Source organism: Leucoraja erinacea, chromosome 8 (assembly GCF_028641065.1).
Source record: "Leucoraja erinacea ecotype New England chromosome 8, Leri_hhj_1, whole genome shotgun sequence".
Taxonomy (NCBI): Eukaryota; Metazoa; Chordata; class Chondrichthyes; order Rajiformes; family Rajidae; genus Leucoraja; species Leucoraja erinaceus.
In genome coordinates, this window is record NC_073384.1 from 12,203,077 (window position 1) to 12,226,624 (window position 23,548).

At 42.7% G+C, this 23,548-nt stretch overlaps 1 protein-coding gene across 4 annotated transcripts in view; it reads left to right on the top strand.

Moving 5' to 3' along the window:
- Positions 1–244: 244 nt before the first annotated feature.
- Positions 245–23,548, top strand: part of ralgapa2 (Ral GTPase activating protein catalytic subunit alpha 2) — a 328,019-nt gene continuing 304,715 nt past the window's right edge. For 2 of the 4 annotated variants that reach the window (XM_055638985.1, XM_055638987.1), the window contains exon 1: positions 246–625. In XM_055638985.1, coding sequence (XP_055494960.1) covers positions 520–625 — 106 coding nt within the window. In that variant the 5' untranslated portion in view covers positions 246–519. Of the gene's footprint in view, positions 626–23,548 lie in introns of all 4 variants that reach the window. The other 2 variants (XM_055638986.1, XM_055638988.1) reach the window with 2 other exon arrangements.

Here is a 23,548-nt window from a genome sequence, read left to right on the forward strand (position 1 = left end):
CACACTCTCTCTTTCTCTTTCTCTCTCGCACTACACTGTCTCACCCACTCACATACACTCTCTCTCACTCGCAGACATACATTATCTCTCAATCACGCAGGTGTGTACACATTGTATACAATCTCTCACTCACACACACACACACGCAGGGCGGAGCACGCCGCCGAGTCCGGGCCCCGCCCACTCCGCCCGGCGCCTGACGTCAGCGCGCAGGTGTGGGTGCGGGGGGAGGGGCAGCGGGCGGGCCTGATGGCGGCGAGTTCCGTGTTTACACCCGAGAGGACGGCGAGCAGAGCGCGGTGTCACTGAGCGAGAGGGCAACGTCGACACAAGCGGGGGGGAAGAAGAAGAAGAAGAAGAGGAGGGAGAGAAGAAGAGGAGGAGGAAAGGAAGAGAGAAAGATGCATTTGGCGGCTTGAGAACGGCTCGCTCCCAGAATTAAATCAAGGAAGGCGCAAGGGGCGGCAGGCAGGCGGCGAAGACGACGGGCGCTTGTGTGTTGGCCGCCCGCGGAACGGGATGTTTTCCAGAAAGCCTCATGGAGACGTCAAGAAATCTACACAGAAAGTTCTGGACCCAAAGAAGGACGTGCTGACCCGCCTCAAGCACCTGAGGGCTCTGCTAGGTGAGTGAGGAGGGGACACCTGCAGTTGCCATGGATGCCCCTGGGTGGGACTGATAACCATGGTGATTTCAATGCAGCCTTCACTCCATGCTTTGCCCGCTCCACCCCCCCCCCCTCCTCACCTCTCCTCTGCTCTCCCCTCCCCCTCCCTCCCCCCCTCTCTCCCCCCCTCTCCCCCTCCCCTCCCCCTCCCCTCCTCTCCTCTCCTCCCCCTCCCTCCTCTTCCACCCCCCCTCTCCCCCCCCCTCCTCCTCACTCTCTCCCCCTCCTCTCCTCGCCCCCCTCCCCCTCCCTCTCCCCCCTCCTTTCCTCTCCCTCTCTCTCCCCCCTCTCTTCCCCCTCCCTCTCTCCCCTCCTCCCTCCCCCCCCCCCTCCTCCTCTCCCCCCCTCCTCTCCCCCCCCCTCCTCTCCCCCCCTCTCCTCTTCCTCTCCCCCCTCCTCTTCTCTCCCCCCTCTCCTCTTCCCTCCCCCCCTCTCCTCTCCTCTCCTCCTCCTCTCCTCCTCTCCCTCCCCCTCCCCCTCCCTCTCCCTCCCCCTCTCCCTACCCCTCTCCCCCCCCTCCCCCCCTCTCCCTCCCCCCTCCCCCCTCTCCCTCCCCTCTCCCCTCCTCTCCCCCCTCCTCCCCCCCCTCTCCCCCTCCTCTCCCCCCCCTCCTCTCCCTCCTCTCCCCTCTCCCTCCCCCCTCCCCTCCCCTCCCCTCCCCTCTCCTCCCCCCCCCTCCCCCCTCCTCCCCCCCCCCCTCCTTCTCCCCCCCCCCTCTCCTTCTCTCCCCCCCCTCTCCTCTCCTCTCCCTCTCCTCTCCTCTCCCCCCCTCCCCTCCTCCTCCCCTCTCCTCCCCCCTCCTCCCCCCCCTCCTCTCCCCCCCCCCCCTCCCCCTCCCCCTCCCTCCTCCTCCCTCCCCCCCCCTCCTCCTCTTCCCCCCCTCCTCTTCCCTCCCTCCTCCTCTCCCCCCCCCTCCTCTTCCCCCCCCCCCTCCTCCCCCCCCCCCCTCCTCCTCTTCCCCCCCCCTCCTCTCTTCCCCCCCCCCCTCCTCTTCCCCCCCCTCCTCCTCTTCCCCCCCCTCCTCCTCTTCCCCCCCCTCCTCCTCTTCCCCCCTCCTCCTCCCCCCCCTCCTCCTCTTCCCCCCCCTCTCCTCTCTCCCCTCCCTCTCTCCCCCCCCCCCCCCCCCCTCCCCTCCCCCCCCTCCCTCCCCCCCCTCCTCCTCCCCCCCCTCCTCCTCCCCCTCCTCCTCTCCTCTCCCCCCCCCCCTCCTCCCCCCCCCCTCCCTCTCCCCCTCTCCCTCCCCCCCCCCCCTCCTCTCATCTTCCCTCCTCCATCCACCCCCCCTCCCCCACTTCCTCCCCTGGCGCACGCTGACGTACTGATGGCGTACGGTGACGTACTGACGGTGTACGTTTAGCACATGGTGACGCATGGTGATGCACGAACGTTGCCTATGCTAATTTATTATGCATCACCGTGCGTCAACGTCCGTAACCATGCGCCGCCCGTAGCCGTAGGCGCGGCATTTGCGCATTATTTTAGCGCCGCACCACGTGACCACCCGCGTATAAAGCGCGCATAGTTTTGAAACGTTTTCACTGGGACTAAGTACGAACGACATCGCAAATGGCTCCCAAAATAAGCAGGGCCCTCAAGAGCACTTGGCGCGCGACTGTCGTACTGCTAGCCGACTGTTGCACGTCAGTCACTACCGCCTGGGACTAGGGGAAAATATGTGTTCGGCACAGACTAGATGGCCTGTTTCCGTACTGTAATTGTTATATGGTTATATGGTTAAATGACGCCCAAGTGGGACAGGCCCTTTACTGAAACTCACTTGAAACTTACCGTGTTTTGAAACGTGAATTGATTGATTGATTTGTGCAGTTGTGAAGCTCACTACTGCAATGGAAAACTAAACAAGTTTTTCTATATTTTGTGCAGTTCGTTGTGGTTTTCTTACAATATGTAGGAAATTAATTGAGAAAGAAACTTGGAGGAACTCAGCGGGTCAGGCAGCATCTGGGGAGGAAATAAACAGACTATGTTTTTGGTCTGAAGAGGTTCCTGACCGAAAATGTCACCTATCCATTCCCTCCCCAGATGCTGCCTGACCCAGAGTTCTTCCAACACTTTGTATTTGTGGGAGATGAGTGTCTGATAAAAGAATGGGACGATTGGGCTTATATTCACTGGAATTTCAAAGGATGGGAGGCAATCCTATAGAAACATATAACATTCTCAAAGGATTGCCTGCATCTGGCCTGTCCAATCAAACATAGAAACATAGAAAATAGGCACAGGAGGAGGTCATTCAGCCCTTCGAGCCAGCACCACCATCCATGATCACAATGAATGGCGGTGCTGGCTCGAAGGGCTGAATGTCCTACGCCTATTTTCTATGTTTCTATATTTGATTGGACAGGCTAGACGCAGGTAAAATGTTCCTCATGTTGGGGGAACCCAGAACCAGGGGTCACAGTTTAAGAATAAGGGGTAGACCATTTAGGACTGAGATGAGAAAAAACATTTTTCACCCAGAGAGTTGTGAATCTGTGGAATTGTCTGCCAGTGGAGGCCAATTCACTGGGTGTTTTCAAGAGATTTAGCTCTTGGGACTAAAGGAATCAAGGGATATGGGGGGGGGAAAGCAGGAACGGGCTACTGACTTTAGATGGTCAGCCTTGATATTATTGAATGGTGGTGCTGGCACGAAGGCAGAATGGCCTACTGCACCTATTTTTCTATGTTTCTAAAGGATCTAAATAAGTTTATTAGCCAAGTATTCACATACAAGGAATTTGCCTTGGTGCTCCGCCCACAAGTAACAACATGACATACAGTGACAGTTACGAATGGCTCAGAAAACACTAAACATTAATAATAATAAAACATTAATGATAAAACGCCATTGATCAAGCATGTGAACCAACGAAATACCAGATCAAAGGGAGGCTACAGATTTTTGGATGTTGAGTAGAGCAATTGCTCGTGGATAAAAACTGTTTTGTCATAGAGTATATATTCGATTATTGAACACAATGCTTAGCCTTGAGACGAACTTTGTTAGTTTTCGGTCTTAAATATCTGATGAAGTCTGTTTCTGAATCGTTCCCTCGGTCTACATTCTAACCATGAAGAATCTACAGTCAGCTTGAAATTGCACAAACCATGCTCAGAAAGTCTATTTTCTTTGTTAGGTGCCCTAAACAAAGTTGGCGTGTGAGTAGGCCACTCAGCACCAGAAGCCTGCTTTGCTATTTAATGACCGTGGCTGATCTGATTGCTGCCTACCTATGATATTCCTTTCTACCTAAGGTGATGTTTCCTCACCTTGCTTTTCAAACATTTACCTACATCTGCCTTGAACATATTAAAAAGCTTTGTTTGAACACTCAGCCCTTCCTCTACCTTATCATCTTTAATTGCAGGCCACTTATTTGTAAACAGTTTTCTCTCCTAGATTCTTGCACATGAAACAACACCCTCTCTACAGCAATCCTCTCAACACCTTTGAAGTTCAGTCAAGCCCTGTTCAACTCCATATCGTCCAACCTTTTTTCCATAATCCAAATTTCTTATTGCAGATATCAGTCTCCGAAACCTTCTGTGATTTATTTCCAATGCATTAATGTCTTAAAAGGACACCAGAACTGCTCACAGTTCTTGCTATTCTCCTAACTAACTCAAGTATAACCTTGCTGCATTTTATATTCAATTCTCCTAACAATGAATGAAATTCTGTGAGAATTCTTAATCACATGCTTATGTGAATCATGCAATTGCATATCCAGATCCCTCTACAAGGCTCGCTCACCATTTAGATAATAGGCTTTTCTATTTTTCCTACCATAGCGACTATTTCACTTTTTGCATGTTATACTTCATTGTCCACTCGCTCAGAGATTCTAGAACCATTCATCTTTTTCACATTTTACTTTCCTTTTGTATCACCAGCAAACTAAGCAGTCATATCTTTTGGTGCCTTTGACCAAATCATTTCTAAATTGTGAATAGTTGAGGCCCTGACACTGATCCCTTGGAACATTGCTCGTTACATTTTGCCAATTGAGAAAAGACTCGTATACCTATTGTTTCCTTGTAGCCAGCCAATCTATTAAGAATTGCGATATGTTGCCTCCCACACGGAGTTTCTATTTTCTGCACTGACCTTTGATGTGGCAACTTATCTTTTTTTTCTGGAAATCTATGTAAAGTACATCCATGGCGTTCATAAGTTCTAGGAGCAGAATTAGGCCATTCGGCCCATCAAGTCTACTCTGCCATTCAATCATGGGTAACCTATCTTTCAAGTCAAGTTTATTCGTCACATACACATATGAGATGTGCAGTGAAATGAAAAGTGGCAATGCTCGCGGACTTTGTGCAAAAAGATAGACAAACAAACAACCAAAAACAAACTACAAACAGAATGGAACAGAATCACATATTCTTTAAATTAAATATTGTGGGCAGAAGGAAAAAGGGAAAAAAACAGCAATTTGAAAAAAAGCAGTAAAAAAAACCCATTCTCCTGCCTTCACCCAATAACCTGTTGACACCCTTACTAATCAATAATCTGTCAATCTCCGCCTTAAATTTTTATTCACCCACAAAACCTTAATTTTATCCACGAAAAAAGTCACTTGCTGATAACTTGGGGCTGATTTTCATGCTGAATGAGAGTAAAGGGATCTAATGGAATGGATTACAATGCCATTTCCGCTTGAATGCTGCTACTTGACCTCTGCAAAATGGTCCGGAGTGAGACAAACGTATACATAGAATTAAAAATCAAGTTTAAGATTATTCACTCATACACTGGACTTCTGGCAGCACCTCTGCAGTGGTCAAATGCTTACAATCAAAGATTGTAAGCAAAGGAATATCTGTTTTAATGGAGCATATTAATTTTCATAGACTTGGGCAAGAATGTGGCAGGAAGGTAATGAAATTCTTGTGAGTTCAGTACAATTTCCTGCAGCATGAACTAGAACTAACAAGAAAACATGATATTAGCTACACTGTTGAGTAATGAGCCTGATTTCAGCCCGCTGCCCGTATTTTGTGAACTATAGCCAAATAATGATCATTGTACAATTGAATCTGGCCTTGAACAGAAGAAATGGGGAAACTCAAAGATACTAATGTTGAATGAAATGGGCAATCGCTAGATTAATGGAAGCAGAGGAAAATAATGAAGAAATTAACAGAACCGAATTGGCAAAACTGAAGTTTGCATTCCAGGAAGTGGCTAGAATATTGGGTTTCGCATAGTCAGTCTCCCGCAATCTGTAACATCTGGAGCTGAGGCTTTGATCGCCCTAAAATTATCATAAAACCAGGGTACTAAACCTGATGTAAATAAAAGCAAACCAAATGCATCACCAGATGCACCTTTTGGGCCTGTCCCACTTAGGTGACTTTTTAGGCGAATGCAGGAGACTCTGCGCTCGCTACATGGTCTCTACATGTTCGCTGGTGGCCTCTGGTGAGTCTCCTTCATGGTCGCGAGGAGTTCCTGCATTCTGGGAACTAGTCGCGGCCTCAGTATGGTCGCCACAATTTTTTCAACATGTTAATCCTGATAATTGATAATCCTGTAGTCGTAGGTGCAGTTGTAGTGGGGTCGCCATGTAGTTGTAGGTAGTCGAGGTAGTCATAGGTAGTTTTAATTATACACCTTTGCTGACCGGTCATTTTCATTGCCTTATTGGGGGAAAAAACTCAAGCAAGAGTTTTCAGAACCAAGGATAACCGACCGGCAATGTTAAATGTCTGCCGAACTTCACAGCTGTGTATCTCTGGCTTATTAAAAGTTGACTGGCTTCTTATAAGTTGTCTCCACCCCCTCTCCCACCCTCTTTTAAAGGACTTACCGTACACTGTGCTAGCCGTCTTAATTAGAGCGCCAACCTTCCTGTTCATCGCGGTGTATGTCTGTATCACCTTGGCTTTGCCCCATTTGCCCTGGTCCCCGTCTTTGCTGTGTGTGTGTCGCGCAGCCGCTTATTAGAGGTAGTGTGCTACGAACAAGATAAAATGATCCCGTAGCAAATTGATCAAGTCCACAACCTTCACAATCTTGCTGTATCTGCTAGTAAAAGATGTTGATTGCTTAGCTTTTGTTTTGAATTGAACTCTTTCACAATAACCCAAACTTTGATAAAGGTCCCGAAATATAGGCATGAGATGAGACTTTATCATAGATCTTTTTTTCCAAGTGTGTTTTAGTATATTATGCAAATAAAGGTCACCTCATCCAGATGGACTGTGATGCACCTTCCTCATTAGCAGGTCCTCTGTTGTAAGACTTGTATGTGCATGGATGGTCCTAGCCAAGCCAATGGATGCCACTTGCTCAAAATTAGTTCCCCTTTTATGTGTGTAATATTCACTTAAAACGGCATGCTCCTTCTGCTCTTGCTGATGTTCCATTGTCATTAGAACCCTGAATTTAACTTGCCACCATGTTCCAACAACTGTTGTTTTGACTCTGGGGCCATTTGTACACCCCACTGTTTCAATACATGATTCTTCCCCAACCTAACTCAGCCATTGTGTTTGCCTATGTAAGGATGTTCTGATCATTTTTTTTTTTTGCAATGTAGTTGTAACTGTCAAGTCCAGCAATTATTGCTCACCCCTGAAAGTCCTCTGCACAGAATAGCTTGGTTGGCCATTTCAGTGTCAACTGCATTGTTGTAGGATGGAATTGCATGGGCTAGATCTGATAATAGCATATCTCCTTTCTGAAGAAGAAGAGTGAAGAACATTGATATTTATACATGTCAGGTCATTTTATTATCGTCGTAACTAAGACAATCCATTTTTTTCAATATCTGGTCATTTTAACAAAATTTCAAAATCCATAATTAACATGGCTCTATTTTGTTAATCCACGATTATTAGTCCAGCGTTTTAACCAGAGCACTTTCATCATAACACCTTTGCACAATGGTTTGGTCTCTTAAATGTGTAGGAAGGAGCTGCAGATGCTGGTTTATGCCGAAGATAGACACAAAATACTGGAGTAACTCAGTGGGACAGGCAGCATCTCTGGAGAGAAAGGATGATGTTTCGGGTCGATACCCTTCTTGAGCCTATTAAATGGTTGTGCTTGTCCATCTTGCACAAAGCTGAAGCACAGTGTCATGTTAGCATTCCTCTTTGGGTATAGAATAAGATTAGTCTGTGGAATGCTTTCTGCATTCAGAACTGCCTTTTCCTTTGGATTGTTGATTATTGGAAATTCAGACAATCTCTGGGAATGTGTCAATATTTGCTGTGTTTATAAAGTCAACTTTGAAATCTATTGAAAGTAAATGAAACATTGACAAAAGTATATTTTGTATTTGGAGTGTTCAGAAAACCAAATATAGGCAACTCCTGTGTTATGGGTATATCGAGTTACAGAAATTCATCCTTGCTGAATTCACAAATCAATTAAAAAAAAAAAATTGAGCCAAGGAACAGAATTTGGTCTCATGGAAATGAAGTAGAAAGATAAATAAATAAAGTCCCGATCTCTTTACCCCCCTCGGTAATTTATATACTGAATTGTTAGAAATATGGAATAGTTAATTTGACTGGCAGTGCTTTTGCAGAAATGTCAATTACTCCATATTTGACTGTTTTTATTGTCTATTTCTTTGATATTGGAGGGACAGATGTGTACAGTGAATATTTGCCAGTCTTTTAGAATTTTTTCAGTTAAATTAATCTTATTAAGTGGCAGCTGCCACATAAATGCACCAGCGATTGGAGACCTTGATCACGTACTTCCATGTTTATTGCCCATGTAATTAATTATGGAAATTAATGTGGTTACTTCTGGTTTTGTCAAAGAGTGTAAACATCTAATCGGTATTGTTTGAAGAATAAGCTGTCGCTGTTTTCTCAGATTTTTCCTTTTCGAAGAATATGTTAAGCATTTTGCTGATATATTTTCTCGATGGACATTTTGCTGAAGTGCGGTCTAACTGACTAGGTTTAATAATGCTATATTAATGAGTGGTTTGTGTGTTTATTTCATGCAACATTTAAAAAAACAATTGTTAACAACCTGCATATTTTTGGAGTTAATTATGTCACCGTTTTGCAAGAAATGGAACAATCCATTTAGAGCAATTACAGGTAGTTCTGCAAAACGACAAATTGGATATAATACAGATTGTTGAATTGGAGAATACCTTTTGTATTACATAGGCTGAACGAGTTAATCAGCAATTTTAAAAGGGAACTAGTGAATTAGTTAAAAGTAACTTTGAAAATTGACAAGCAGAAACAAAGGCTGGGTTGGGAAGTGTGTGGGGGGGGGGAAACCACTCTAGAGAAAATAGATGGTTTCCATGTAAACGCCCCTGCAGTAATTGGACACCGTTGTCTCTTTGAGTAGGAAGGAACTGCAGATGCCTGTTTATACTAAAGATAGACACAAAATGCTGGAGTAACACGGGGACATGCAAAATCTCTGGAGAGAAGAAATGGGTGATTATTTGGGTCTAGACCCTTGTTCAGACTATCTTCTCCATTCTGAAGAAGGGTCTCGGCCCGAAATGTCACCCATTCCTCGGATGCTGCCTGTCCCGCTGAGTTACTCCCGCATTTTGCGTCTTCTATTGACACTTCCGCAAAGACACACTATAAAACAATGTAACATGCAGCCTTCAGTAATTTCAGCAATAACAAAAAAAATCTTGTAGCTATTACAAATATCTTTTTTGTTTTTGTAAATCTTGGCAGAGAAATTACTTTATTGTGAGTCTGAAGCTCTTTGGAATTAAACCCCTTTTTTTCCCCATTGACAATTATTTTTAGAATGTGTTTTCCAATGGCACAAGGTTCCTTAGGAAAGCAGCAACAGTATCACACCACAGCAGAGTTACCTGCCTTGATAGCTTTAAACATACCCAGGTCAGCTTATCATAGATGCAATACCAAACTCTGGTCAATCAATGTGGCTCATTTCCAAATGTAATGGTATCTAGGTGAACCTTTTAAGGCCTGCTAATGCTGTTTTTCTTTTGTACCCATTTGAGATGAATAGAAGCAAAACTCCGTGGTATTTCGGTATACTCAGGCACTTCAGATCTGTCTTCACTAAGGAAGACACAAACAATCTCCCAGATGTACTGGAGGACAGAGGATCTAAGGGGGGGGGGAAAGGAACTGAAAGAAATTTTCATTAGGCGAGAAATAGTATTGGGTAGGCTAATGGGACTGAAGGATGATAAATCCCCTGGCCCAGATGGTCTGCATCCCAGGGTCCTCAGGGAGATGGCTCTAGAAATAGTGGACGCATTGGTGATCATTTTCCAATGTTCAATAGATTCAGGATCAGTTCCTGTGGATTGGAGGATAGCTAATGTTATCCCACTTTTCAAGAAAGGAGCGAGAGAGAAAGCGGGGAATTACAGACCAGTTAGCTTGACTTCGGTGGTGGGAAAGATGCTGGAGTCAATTATTAAATAGGTAATAATGGGGCATTTGGATAGCAGTAAAATGATTAGGCCAAGTCAACATGGATTTATGAAAGAGAAATCATGCTTGACTAATCTTCTGGAATTTTTTGAGGATGGGACATGTAAAATGGATGAAGGGGTACCAGTGGATGTAGTGTATCTAGACTTTCAGAAAGCCTTTGATAAGGTCCCGCATGGGAGACTGGTGACTAAAATTAGAGCACATGGTATTGGGGGTAGGGAGTTGACATGCATAGAAAATTGGTTGGCAGACAGGAAGCAAAGAGTAGGATCCTTTTCAGAATGGCAGGCAGTGGTGAGTGGAGTGCCGCAAGGCTCGGTGGGGCCGCAAATGTTTACCATATATTAATGATTTGGAAGAGGGAATTAGGAACAGCATTAGCAAGTTTGCGGCAGACACAAAACTGGGTGGCAGTGTGAACTATGAAGAGGATGTTAGGAGGTTGCAGGGTGACCTGGACAGGTTGAGTGAGTGGGCAGATGCGTGGCAGATGCAGTATAATATAGATAAATGTGAAGTTATCCACTTTGGTGGCAAAAACAAGGGGGCAGATTATTATCTCAATGAGGTTCGGTTAGGTAAGGGGGAGGTGCAGCGAGACCTGGGCGTCCTTGTATATCACTCGCTGAAAGTTGGCTTGCAGGTACAGCAGGCAGTGAAGAAAGTTAATGGAATGTTGGCCTTCATAACAAGGATTTCAGTATAGGGGTAAAGAGGTTCTTCTGCAGTTATACAGGGCCCTAATGAGACCACATCTGGAGTATTGTGTACAGTTTTGGTCAGCAAATTCTGAGGAAGGACTTTCTTGCTATTGAGGGAGTGCAGCGCAGGTTCACAAGGTTAATTCCTGGGATGGTGGGAATGTCATATGTTGAAAGAATGGAGCGACTGGGCTTGTATACACTGGAATTTAGAAGGATGAGGGGATCTTATTGAAACATATAAGATTATTAAGGGATTGGACACACTAGAGGCAGGAAACATGTTCCCAATGTTGGGGGAGTCCAGAACCAGGAGCCACAGTTTAAGAATAAGAGGTAGGCCATTTAGAACAGAGACAAGGAAAGACTTTTTCACCCAGAGTTGTGAATCTGTGAAATTCTCTGCCTGAGAAGGCAGTGGAGACCAATTCTCTGGATGCTTTCAAGAGAGACTTAGATAGAGCTCTTAAAGATATGGGGAGAAGGGAGGAACGGGGTACTGATTGTGGATGATGAGCCATGATCACAGTGAATGGCGGTGCTGGCGTGAATGGCTGAATGGCCTACTTCAGCACCTATTGTCTATTGAAAGAAGGCCGGACAGGTATTGAAGTGTTGGTCGGGGAGCACTTTGAGACCAGTAACCAGGTGGATGGCAGAGGACAGGACAATTGATAATATTATACTTTTTTTTTAAATGGACAAGGCTAATCTCAACCACTCCAGGCTAGTCAGTTTTTACTTGGTGGAAAACATTTTGTGGCAATGTTTAGAAATAAAGAGGAACAGACTTTTGGACACACATAGATGGATTGGGAAGAGTAATTAAGTGTTCGAAAAAGTAATTTTTAACTGCCTTGAATTATTTGATCGGGGGTCAATGGAGGAAATGCAGCTGATGCGGTGTACATAGACCTATAAATGACTTTTGATAAAGTGTTGCATAATTGGCGTATAAGAAGGAAGCTAATGGAATAAGGCAACAACGAGCTGAAAAATAAATAGACTAAGTGACATGAATGTAGTACATGAAACCCTTGTTAATCACTGATTTACAATCTGCAGTTCTATGTACTTGCAAGCTTGGCCATTTACTATTTGGAGTGTCAGTAAATATAGCCTCTCCTGTGGTATTTGGTGAATGTTGTTTGAGGTGGATTGTATTTATTTATTTATTATCTTGCGCTTGGAACTAATAAAATATCAACAGTCGGTATGTGGTGAGGATTGGTGTTGCGAATACTTGGGGTGTGGGGTGGATGTGTAACCAGAACCAGTGTTCCCGTTAGGAATACCGGAGGCCAGTAATATGGGTAGGTTTGTAGCCAGTCGGGGTCTGGTATGTTTACATGCATCATCTTCTTTTGATAAACTGAAATCTACAAGCTGAAACTTGTGTGGAAGTTGTTATTATCCAGAACAGAGGTTCGACATAATCGTGGCTGATCTACCCCAGGCCTCAACTCTTTCTCTGTGCCAGTTCCCAATGGCACTGAATTCATAGATCTTTCAAAGATTTATCTGTCTCCATTATAAATATCTCTAGGGATCCAACCTCCACAACCTTCCAGAATTCCTGCGATTCATCATTTCCTGTAAGACAAAATTCCTCAGCACCTCTTTTAAAACAAATGCTCCTTATCTTGTAGCTATGCCCCTCGTTTTCACATCTTACTCGACTTTATCTTGCACTAATCGTTATCCCCTTTATCCTGCATCTGTACAATGTAAACGGCATGATTGTAAACATATATAGTCTTTCCGCTGACTGGATAGTTCGCAACAAAAGACCTTGGTTCACGTGACAAAAATAAACTAAACCAAAGAAACATTTCAACAAGTCGACGTTCTTCACGAGGTGAACCCTCGGAAAAACGTCGTGTCTAAATGGTGTACCTGGTCGCATTCCTAAAACCTGTGGAGATTTTTGTGGACATCTTCAACCATCCACTTCTGTGGCCCAAGGTCCCAACCTACCTTAAAAATAGGTCCATAGGTAATAGAAGAGCTAGATGATTTGCTTCAATGAGGACTGATTGGTGGCATGCTTGTTCATTGTGATGAAGTGCTTCAAGAGTTTAGTATTGTTGCAAATTAACTCCTGTATCAGTTATGACCAGAACTGACTGCAGTTCACCTACAGCAACAACAGATCGACAGCGGATGGGAGCTCAATGGGTTTCCACTCTGTTGTGGACCACTTGGACAACAGGAACCCGGGCACAGCTTGGCATTCAATGCAATCATTCCTGTCAACTCGGGGTGCTGGGTCTCTACTGAGTATGGATTGGTGGCAGCACCTCCTCCTCAATGACCATCAACACAGGGGCACCTCAGGGCTGACTACTCTACCCAAGATTGTGTAGCCAGAGTCCAACACTACCTTTAAATTTGCTGACGATGCCACTGTCAAGGGGCAAATAATTGGTAACAGCGCGACATGATATATGGAAGGGAGATCGATAATGTGGTTGAGTGGTGCCAAAATAACAATCTTGCTTTCAGCGTCAGCAAAACCAAATAGCTGATTATTGATTTCATAAAGGGGAAGTCAAGGGACTATGCACTTTTCTTCAAAGGTAGGCTGGTGGTGGAGAGAGTTAACAGCTTTGAGTTCCTGTGTGTACACATCTCTTATGATTTTTCCTGTGCTCGGGGCAAGGCATTGACGAAGAACTCTCACCAATGCTTCGGCTTCCTCTGAGTGAATTCGGCCTGTTGCCAATTACTCTGATGAAATTTCTTTAGGTTTATGGTGGAGAGCGTACTGACTGGTTGCGCTATGGTCTGGTTTAGCAATTCGAATGCTCAAGAATATAGGAGGCTGCAGAACGTGATTGGAATTGCCCAGTCCGCCAAGGGTATTAATGTCCCTCCCATTGAAGGGATCCAGAGGTAGCGCTGCCTCAAGAAGACAGCTAATAACGTCCGAAACCCACTCCACCCAAGGCACGTTCTCTTCTCACTGCTACCATCGGGAGAGAGAAACTGGAGCCTGAGAACCATTTCCTCTTGGTTCAAGAACAGCTGCTTCCCATGCACCATGAGATTCTTGAACCCCCGTGCACAATCCTACCCAGAGTCTTGCCTCAGCACTGAACCACTATGCACTTCACACTACTCTGGCTGCTCTATGTACTATGTACCAGGCTTTTGCACTATCATAGCCTGGTTCACTTGGAATAATTAATGATTTATTGTTGTTGTTGCATCTCATGTGCCTATAATGTACTGTAAGTAAAAATGTCATTTTCTGATTCATATCCAATGTATATGACACATAATCACTTAAACACCTACTCTGACATGCTTCCTTAGAAACTTACATTTTCAATATGATTATCCCTTATTCTTCTAAACTCCAAGAAATGAAGATCTGACTTCTTTAGTCACAAATACCAGGAATATTTCTAAAATGGTAAAGAAATAACAATTGGGGTAGTTGTGCAAAAGTCACCACGTGACTAACTTTATGATCGGTTTTAAAAGCTTTCCTTTAATTCCTTTGACTTTAGAAATGGTACAAGGAAGTTAAGATTAATTACATAACATACCAATTGGCCCATATGTGGAATATTATGTCCAATATTTCTCATCACATTTAATGAAGGCCTTATCTCACAGAAGGGATGTATCCATTCCAGGGATGAAGAAAGACTGGAGAAACTTGAATAATTCACCCTGAAAACCATGACTTTGGGAACATATTTGAAAGAGATATTTAGATATTGAAGTGTTTAAGCAGAGTAGATGTTGAGAATAGATTAGTAGGGAGGATGCTCCTACTGATAGAAGGTCAGAATCCAGAAGACATAGTAAAGAGCAATGAGTGATGTGAGATAAAAAAAAACTACAGCAAATACTAAGGATCTGGATTGCACTTCTAGCAAAGTGTGGAGGCAGATTCAAAGAAGCACAGTATTAATACTTGAAGAATTTTGTAGGGAAGAAGATGGGGAATGAGATTAGCTGAAGTGTTTTTGCATAGTGGTTGCACACTTTATGTAAACGACATTCTTATACAGAGTCGTCTTCTGTAACCTTTCACTGATACTTGACATTAGATCATATGATAGAAGCAGAATTAGGCCATTTGACCCATTAAGTCTACTCCGCCATTCAATCGTGGCTGATCTATCTCTCCCTCCTAACACCATTCTCCTGCCTTCTCCCCATAACCTCTGACACCATTAGCATTGGCTTGGAGAGTGAGTTTTGGGTTATAAACCGACAGCTGTACTGGATGACACTCCCTGGGATAATTATTGTTCAAACTGCTGGTCTCTTTCTTGCAGAGTATTTATTACATTTGCCTTTTTATGCTGCCTTCTGTAAAAGGAATGTACAAATATCTGCGTAAATGTGTTTTTTAAATGTATTATTTTAGGTCCAAAAATATTGTGCACATTTTATATCTTGGTATATTTTGCAGAGTTTTCTTTTGCTTGATTTTAGTTTTGCTCGGACGGTATACTGTTATCTAGAATAGGCTGGTGCCTGCAGGGTATGTGCACATTTCAGATTAAAAGTGATATCGGCAAAGAGCACCTGCAGTTGCTTGTGTTCACTAAAAATACAGAGGGCCAGCTTAAGCTAGCAATGACCTTGATTAGAGATTGACTAGAAATATTTAACTAGGTAGCATGTGTTTTTGAAAGTTGCATTGTGGGAACAAGGAAATAGTATTATCTTTTGACTGGCGAACTTACAAAATTACACATTTTCATATTGAGTTGGAAATGCAAAGGAGCATGTACATGAAGCTGTCATTATTTATGTTAATGTAAATAGAACTCTGGTTGTAATTTGCAATTTGTAATTTTCAACATGGAACACCCCTGCCCCCCCATGCTTTCGTACTATAAATCTAAATGTTGTAATATTACAACTTCATCATGAATATGATATGTTAAAAATTATGTTGTCTTAACTGTTTCCGTGCAATATTTGACAATTCATCTGCTTAAATTGTTCTTTTGCTGAGATATTAGGTAGTTTATGAGGAAGGGGAAAGGCTGTAAAAAGTTTAACTAATATTTATGATTACAGTTGTCTGGTGTATTCTACATAAACTTTTAACTTGTAGGTCAGTCCAGTGAGTTGATTTTATTTCTACTGCAGGATAAATATGGTCATATGGAAGAAGGGCCATCAGCCCAAAACGTCCTTGCCGACCATCTAAGTACCAACCTAAGCGAGTCTAACCTGCCGACCTATCAATTGGTTTAATCCATTTGCCTGCACTTGGCCTAAACATGATGCGAAAAATTATTAGATGCCAATGGTTCACATGTTTAATGAAAGGAAAAAAGGTTATGTCATTGATGGAATTTTTTAGTACAACTTAAACCAAATTTGACAATTGGTTTGGGTTCTATTCATAAATGATGCAAGTCATCAATGGCATAACATTTTTACTTTTAAGATTTTGCTCTGAGCACTAAATGCACAATTTTGAATCTTTAATAGTAATCTCTTTATATCTTTAGAATGATTGTGAACTATAAAGTTGAACTATATTCAATCTTGTCTGCTCTGAATTCACAGAGTTCACCAGCTTGGATTTTTTGTTTCGTTATGACACTTTTGATAGTTGAGGGGGAATGGGGGGGGGGGGGGGAGGGAGAGAAGGAGAAGTAATCTTAAAATATTGAAAATCTATTCTCGTAACTAGACTTGCTTGGGATTGACAATACATTTTACATTTCTAATACATTAGTCGTTTGTAGGTTGTAATATTAACTGTTAAGAAAACTATGCCATGCATTTTCAGTTTTGGCATATGAACTGAGCATGTGGTTATTGGTTAAGATGCAATGAATCCAAAAGCATTTGAAAATGAAATCTTTGGAGTTCCCCCAAGGTTTGTTCCTTGCAACCACTCCCTTCCTCATCTGGATGTTGGTCCTAGCAGACCACATATGAAGTCATCGAAATGGGGTCCATTATATTGAGATAATTTTTAAAAATAAAATACAATAATAGAATATTGAACTGGAGAAAGTTTACAGAAAACCATTTGATAGAACATCCTGTTGAAACCCAGAATTGGGTTGCAGGTGCAATATGTAATAGGATGGCAGGAACGGCACATTGGGACAGCACAGTGGCGTAGCAGTAGAGCTACTGCCTCACAACGCCAGAGACCCGTGTTCGATCCTGGCTCCAGGTGCTGTCTGTATGGAGTTTGTACGTTCTCCCTGTGAACGTGTGGGTTTGCTCCAGTTTCCACCCACTCCAAAGATGTACAGGTTTGTAGGTTAATTGGCTTCAGTAAAATTGTAAGTTGGCCCTAGTGTGTACGATAATGTTGATCGCTGGTTGGTGTGGACTCGGAGGGCTGTGGGACCTGTTTCAACGCTGTATCTCTAAAGTCAAAAGAGTAATGGAGAATAATCTTGGCGAAAACCTGTGACAACTGCATAGGGTGTTTAGTTCAGTTTTAGTTTACAGATACACCACCGAGTCTGCGCCGACCAGCAATCCCTGCGCACTAACACTATCCTACACGTACTCGGGACAACTAACAATTTTACCAGGCCCACTAACCTACAAACCTGTACGTCTTTGGAATGTGGGAGGAAGCTGGAGCACCATGAGAAAACCGACACAGGTCATTGGGAGAATGTACACGCTCCCTTTAGACAGCACCTGTAGTTGGGATCAAATCCAGGTCCCTGGCAGCAGCAACTCTACTGCTGCGCCACTGTGTTGATGAGACCACATCTTGGTTGCTGCTTCCAGTTTTAGTCATCTTATTTCTGTGAGGAATGTACTTGCATTGAAGATTAATTATGTTGGGCACATCAATATGTTAAGACGAATAAGAGGTGATCTTATTGAAACCAATGATTCAAAGAAGTCACGATAACAAAGCTTCCTCTTATTGGGGAATTTAGAACCATTGTGGGAGTAGGAGATAGATTTCAGAAAATAGCGTCACCTATTTGCCATCTGTGAGAATTGTGAGGATTAAATCGTCTGTTTCAAGACGAGATTTTTGAGTGAGAATGGAGTTCCGAGTTATGAGATGGGGAGGAATATGAGGGGAGAATGTAGGAAAGTATCTGGATTGGAGTCGGGTCAAGATTGGGTAAGCCATGATCTTATTGATTAGTGCAGAAGGCCAAAGGGGCTATATCGCCTGCTGCTCTCCAATTCTTAACATTTATTTCTACCACTTTACAACCTTGATTATCAAGCTTCTTGTAGCTGATCCTGGACAGTTGTTGTACAATTTCCTTCAGCCTAATGTTATGAACTCTGCCATTGCCTTTGACCATTGTATTTGGAATGAATTCAATATTGACAAAACAAAAAGAGCAATGGTAATCAAATGAAGCATTCCTGATCTGAAAATGCAATCACAAATTAAATGTAAACGGTAGCTTATTTATTTGCAGGATCCAATAAAGTGTAAGTCTAAAGATGACAAAAAAAACATCTGATATATGTTGATAGAAAACATTTAACATGTAATGGTGCCATGAGTTATTAATTGAAGAATTTAATAATGTAAACTGACTGGGAAATACCCAGCATATTCATGAGCTGGTTGGGCAGGTTAGAATGCCTGTCAGTGTAATATAGTCTCCAGATTTATGGAGAAGATACTATAACAGTTAGAAAAAATACATTGATTCGCGTTCCTCTTTCCCCAGACTCAGTCTGAAGAAGGGTCTCAACCCAAAATGTCACCTATTCCTTTTCTCTAGAGATGCTGCCTAATCTGCAGAGTTACTCCAGTCGTCTTCTGTCTGTCTGTCTTGATTCTAATGGACTTCTGCTAGCCAATACAAATATAGGTCATAAGGTACACAAAAATGCTGGAGAAACTCAGCGGGTGCAGCAGCATCTATGGAGCCAAGGAAATAGGCAAAGTTTTGGCCCGAAACATTGCCTATTTCCTTCGCTCCATAGATGCTGCTGCACCCACTGAGTTTCTCCAGCATTTTTGTGTACCTTCGATTTTCCAGCATCTGCAGTTCCTTCTTAAACACATAGGTCATAAGGAATAGGAGTAAAATTAAGCCATTCGGCTCATCAAGTCTACTCCACCATTCAACCATGGCTAATCTATCTCTCCCTCTCAATACCCATTCTCCTGCATTCTCCCCATAACCTTTGACACTTGTACTAATCAAGAATCTATCTATCTCTGCCTTAGAAATGTCCACTGACGGCCTCCACTGCCTTCTGTGGCAAGGAATTCCACAGATTCACCAGCCTCTGACTAAAGACATTTGTGTTCATCCCCTTCCTAAAAGAATACATATCTTTTATTGCTTCCTACCTGTACCAAGATGTTTCATGCATTCCATTCATTAAAAGCCTTCCACGTATTTGTCAATGTATTTGATAACTGCATACCATTCTAGCAACGGGAGACATTATTTTCTTTTTAAAGCTATAGAGATTTTAAGTTTTAAGCATTTGGCATGTAAATTTTATAAATAATAGATTGTATTTATGCAACTCTCAAAACATATCCCCTATAGTCTGTCATTAGGATAGGATCAGAGAAAAAGATGAAAGCTTGAAAATAGATTGAAATACGGTAATGGATTATTTGGGAAGGTTTTAAATAAGTATTTTGGGATGACACAGTTTAATATTCAGGAACCAAAGTTTAAAAAAAAAAAGTCCTGTAGTTTCCAATATTGTTGAATGTAAACCTACCCAGTAAAGTGTAAAGCTTCTATAATAGAGTGAATAGACAGGTGGCATTTTGGGTCATGACCCTTCTACAGATAAATGGAATAGAGGGTAGAGAGCTGGAAGAGATGTGGGCATGGGACAAAGCTTGGCAAATGCTTAGTGGATGCAGATGAGGGGGTGACTGGCAGATGGGTGGAGTAAATGACAAAGGAACAGCAGGCCAAGGAAGACCTCCACAGCTGATGACAGAAGAATTCTCTCTATAATAAGAAAAAATCCCCAAACACCTGTCTAACAGATCAGAAACACTCTTCAGGAATCGGGTGTGGATTTATCAATGACCACTGTCCGCAGAAGACTTCATTAACATAAATACAGAGGCTTCACTGCACTATGCAAATCACTGGTTAGCCGCAAAAATGGGATGGCCAGGTTACAGTTTGCCAAGAAGTACTTAAAAGAGCAACCACAGTTCTGTAAAAAGGTCTTGTGGACAGATGAAACAAAGATTGACGTATCAGAGTGATGGCAAGAGCAAAGTATGGAGGAGAGAAGGAACTTCCCAAGATCCAAAGCATACCACCTCCTCTGTGAAACACGGTGGTGGGGGTGTTATGGCCTGGGCATGTATGGCTGCTGAAGGAACTGGCTTACCTATCTTCATTGATTATACAATTGCTGATGGTAGTAGCATAATGAATTCTGAAGTGTATAGACACATCCTATCTGCTCAAGTTCAAACAAATGCCCCAAAACATTGGCTGACGGTTCATTCTACAGCAAGATAATGATCCCAAACATACTGCTAAAGCAACAAAGGAGGTTTTCAAAGCTAAAAAATTGTCAATTCTTGAGTGGCCAAGTCAATCACCCGATCTGAACCCAATTGAACATGCCTTTAATATGCTGAAGAGAAAAGTGTAGGGGACTACCCCCTAAAGGATAAGGGGGACATCTTTTAGGAACGAGATGAGGAAAACACTTTTCACACAGAGTGGTGAATCTCTGGAATTCTCTGCCACAGAAGGTTTGTTGAGGCCAGTTCATTGGCTATATTTAAGAGGGAGTTAGATGTGGCCTTTGTGGCTAAAGGGATCAGGGGGTATGGAGAGAAGGCAGGTACAGGATACTGAGTTGGATGATCAGCCATGATCATATTGAATGGCGGTGCAGGCTCGAGGGGCTGAATGGCCTACTCCTGCACCTATTTTCTGTGATTCTAAACAAGCATAAGCTAAAGACGGCTGCAATACAGGCCTGGCAGAGCATCACCAGAGAAGACACCCAGCTACTGGGATGTCCATGAATCGCAGACTTCAAGCTGTCATTGCACGCAAACAAACATGATATGCAACAAAATACTAAACATGACTACTTTAATTTACACAACATTGCTGTGTCCCATACATTATGGTGCCCTAAAATGGGGGGACTATGTATAAACACTGCTGTAATTTCTACATGGTGAAACCAAAATGTATAAAAATGGCTTTTATTAAGATCTGACAATGTGCAGTTTGACGACATGTGATTTTTTTTTTTCTGTTACAAATCTCAAATTGTGAAGTACAGAGGCAAATATATAAATGATGGGTCTTTGTCCCAAACATTATGGAGGGCACTGTATGTGTTTTCAAATTTCTGCGCCTCTTGCCTGATGAGGGAGTTTTTTTTTACCAGATTCCATGTAGCCTCACTTTGAAAATGGAGGAGACAAAATGATATTTTGTTGAGATGAGTCTTAAAAATGATTTACATTTGGTATGATGGGAAGATTTGCTTTCTATTTTTGCATGTCTTTGATTGTGTACAGGCAGAAGCTATTGCATTCAAATCAGCTAAATATTGTCATTGTCTTGTTGAGCTGTTTGCACAAGGGAAAATATTCAGAAGTTGTTTTTTTTACTCCATCAGGTGTTTTTTTTCCGTGTGTTTTTTTTTTTACATTTCTATTTTACCCATCTTTAAGCCTGATAATTTCTTTTGAAATGTTCTAAATAACAATCTCTGAGCAACCAGCTGAACTCAAGTTGCTGATAGTGTTCAATTGTTTAAGACATAATGACATGATAAATGTTATAAATTACACCGTTTCATCTCTGACTGTGTGAAACCTTGTTATTTAGGAGATATATATTCATGCATTTTGGGAACATGGCCTTGTAATGTCATTGGTAATTACAGTATGTATGATTACACAGATTTGTATTTTTCCCCAAGTAGGTCACTTGTCTTCAACTGCTCTGATTATAGGTTTGGGGTGCCTGGGAGAATATAGAGGAGAGATTTTTCCCCTTGCAAAATATGAAGTGGATGTTAATGCACGTGTCTTTTATCTTGTGTTTACTTGGAAGTGGTGGAGAATTTTAAAAAACACTGAGATAACTTAATTATTCCAGAGACTTTCTTTATAATTCAGAAAAATCAGCACATGGAACGTGCAGTATATAAATCTACCTATGATCTGTAACTGAAACTCTCATCTTGTATGCATGTTGGTTTGTTCCTGAAATAGAGCCGAAACAGTACACGATAGAGCAACAAATTTTGGCCCACCTTACTCACCATTACCCTGTGGTTAGCAAGTTTTGTTCGATTTGATAAAGTATTTCCCGTAATAAACTTTAAAAATAGAGCGACAAAGTGTGTTTTTTTTCTGCATGCCTCTATACGCCCGAAATGCACCCATAACGGTACACGATAGCGCTACAATTGAAGTGCCTTACTCGCCATTCACATGGGGTGTGCAGTAGCAAGTGTCGTTCGATTTGACAAAGTAATTCCCTTTAAAAACTTTAATTTACTTTATACTCTACTTTATACTTTGTGAAACAGCGCAGCCGTCAGCCTGCGCAGTGCGCTCCCACTGGCTGGGCCCGTCAGCCACGACACAATTGCAAATGGCGCCGGTGACGAGTTACTCAATCATTTTGTGTCTACATTTGGACATGATGGAAAACTGTCTAGCATCTTTAATGGACATTGGGAATGTATGAGCAGTTTAGTTTAGTTTAGAGATGCAGCACGGAAGCAGGCCCACGAAGACCACACCGACCAGTGATCCTCACACATTAACACCACACTAGGGACAATTTACACATATTTAATCTACAAACCTGTACATCTTTGGGGTGTGGGAGGAAACCAAAGATGTCCGAGAAAACCCAAGATCTTGGAGAAAACCCACGCGGTCACAGGGAGAACATAAAACTCCGTACAGACAGCACTCGTAGTCGGGATCGAACCCGGGCCTCCGGTGCTGTAAGGCAGCAGCTCTATCACTGCGCCACCATGCCACCCTCTGTTGGCTTTTTATAACATTTTCGTTTGTGCTTATGTATTTTTCTGATTAATCCTGAGTGGCCGTCGGAAGTAGTTTTGTTTGTATAACTGTCCCTTACAGCAAAAGTGGTGTATTATTGTACTTCTTCTCCCAGTGAAGCCCTGGGCTGGCCTTTCACTCTCTTCCTGCAGCTTTGCATTGTTTCTCATCACACAGGATTTTTAGACCACGTAATCATCAGCACTCTCATCTTTGTCACACTGTCCAACGCTTAGCAAGCAGGACAAAAATAGAAATAAGTTGTTGTCCAGGGCAATCTAGTTTTTGCAAGATGTTTCAGCAGGATAAGGGCGAGGCTGAATGGGCTGTTCCCGCCAGATATGAGCTGTTGTTTACAAATACAAACACAGGGATTTTACTGAGGTGGTCTATTGTCCTTTAAGCAGAGGAAATGCTTGAGTCGTTTCCATTAGATTAATGATGGATGAAACATTGCTAATAGTCTTGTTGAAAATTGCCTCTATTTTTTTGCATTGCATAACAGGAAACCATGGAATGATGAGATAAGATGGTCTGCCAGATGTTGTTAAAATGGCAGTTTTTCCAGACTACTTCTGTCAGTAAATGAACTTTGTAATGTGTTCACTGTATAATCCCCATCCATTGTGAAATCATCTGCACCACTAGAGGAAGTAAATAATTTTGTTCAACTTCTTATCTGCACCTTTACATTTCATGTGGCACCCTGCTCATAGAACATCGCATTTATGAATAACTTCCAACTTATGGTCCCTTATTAGATTTCCTTTATCC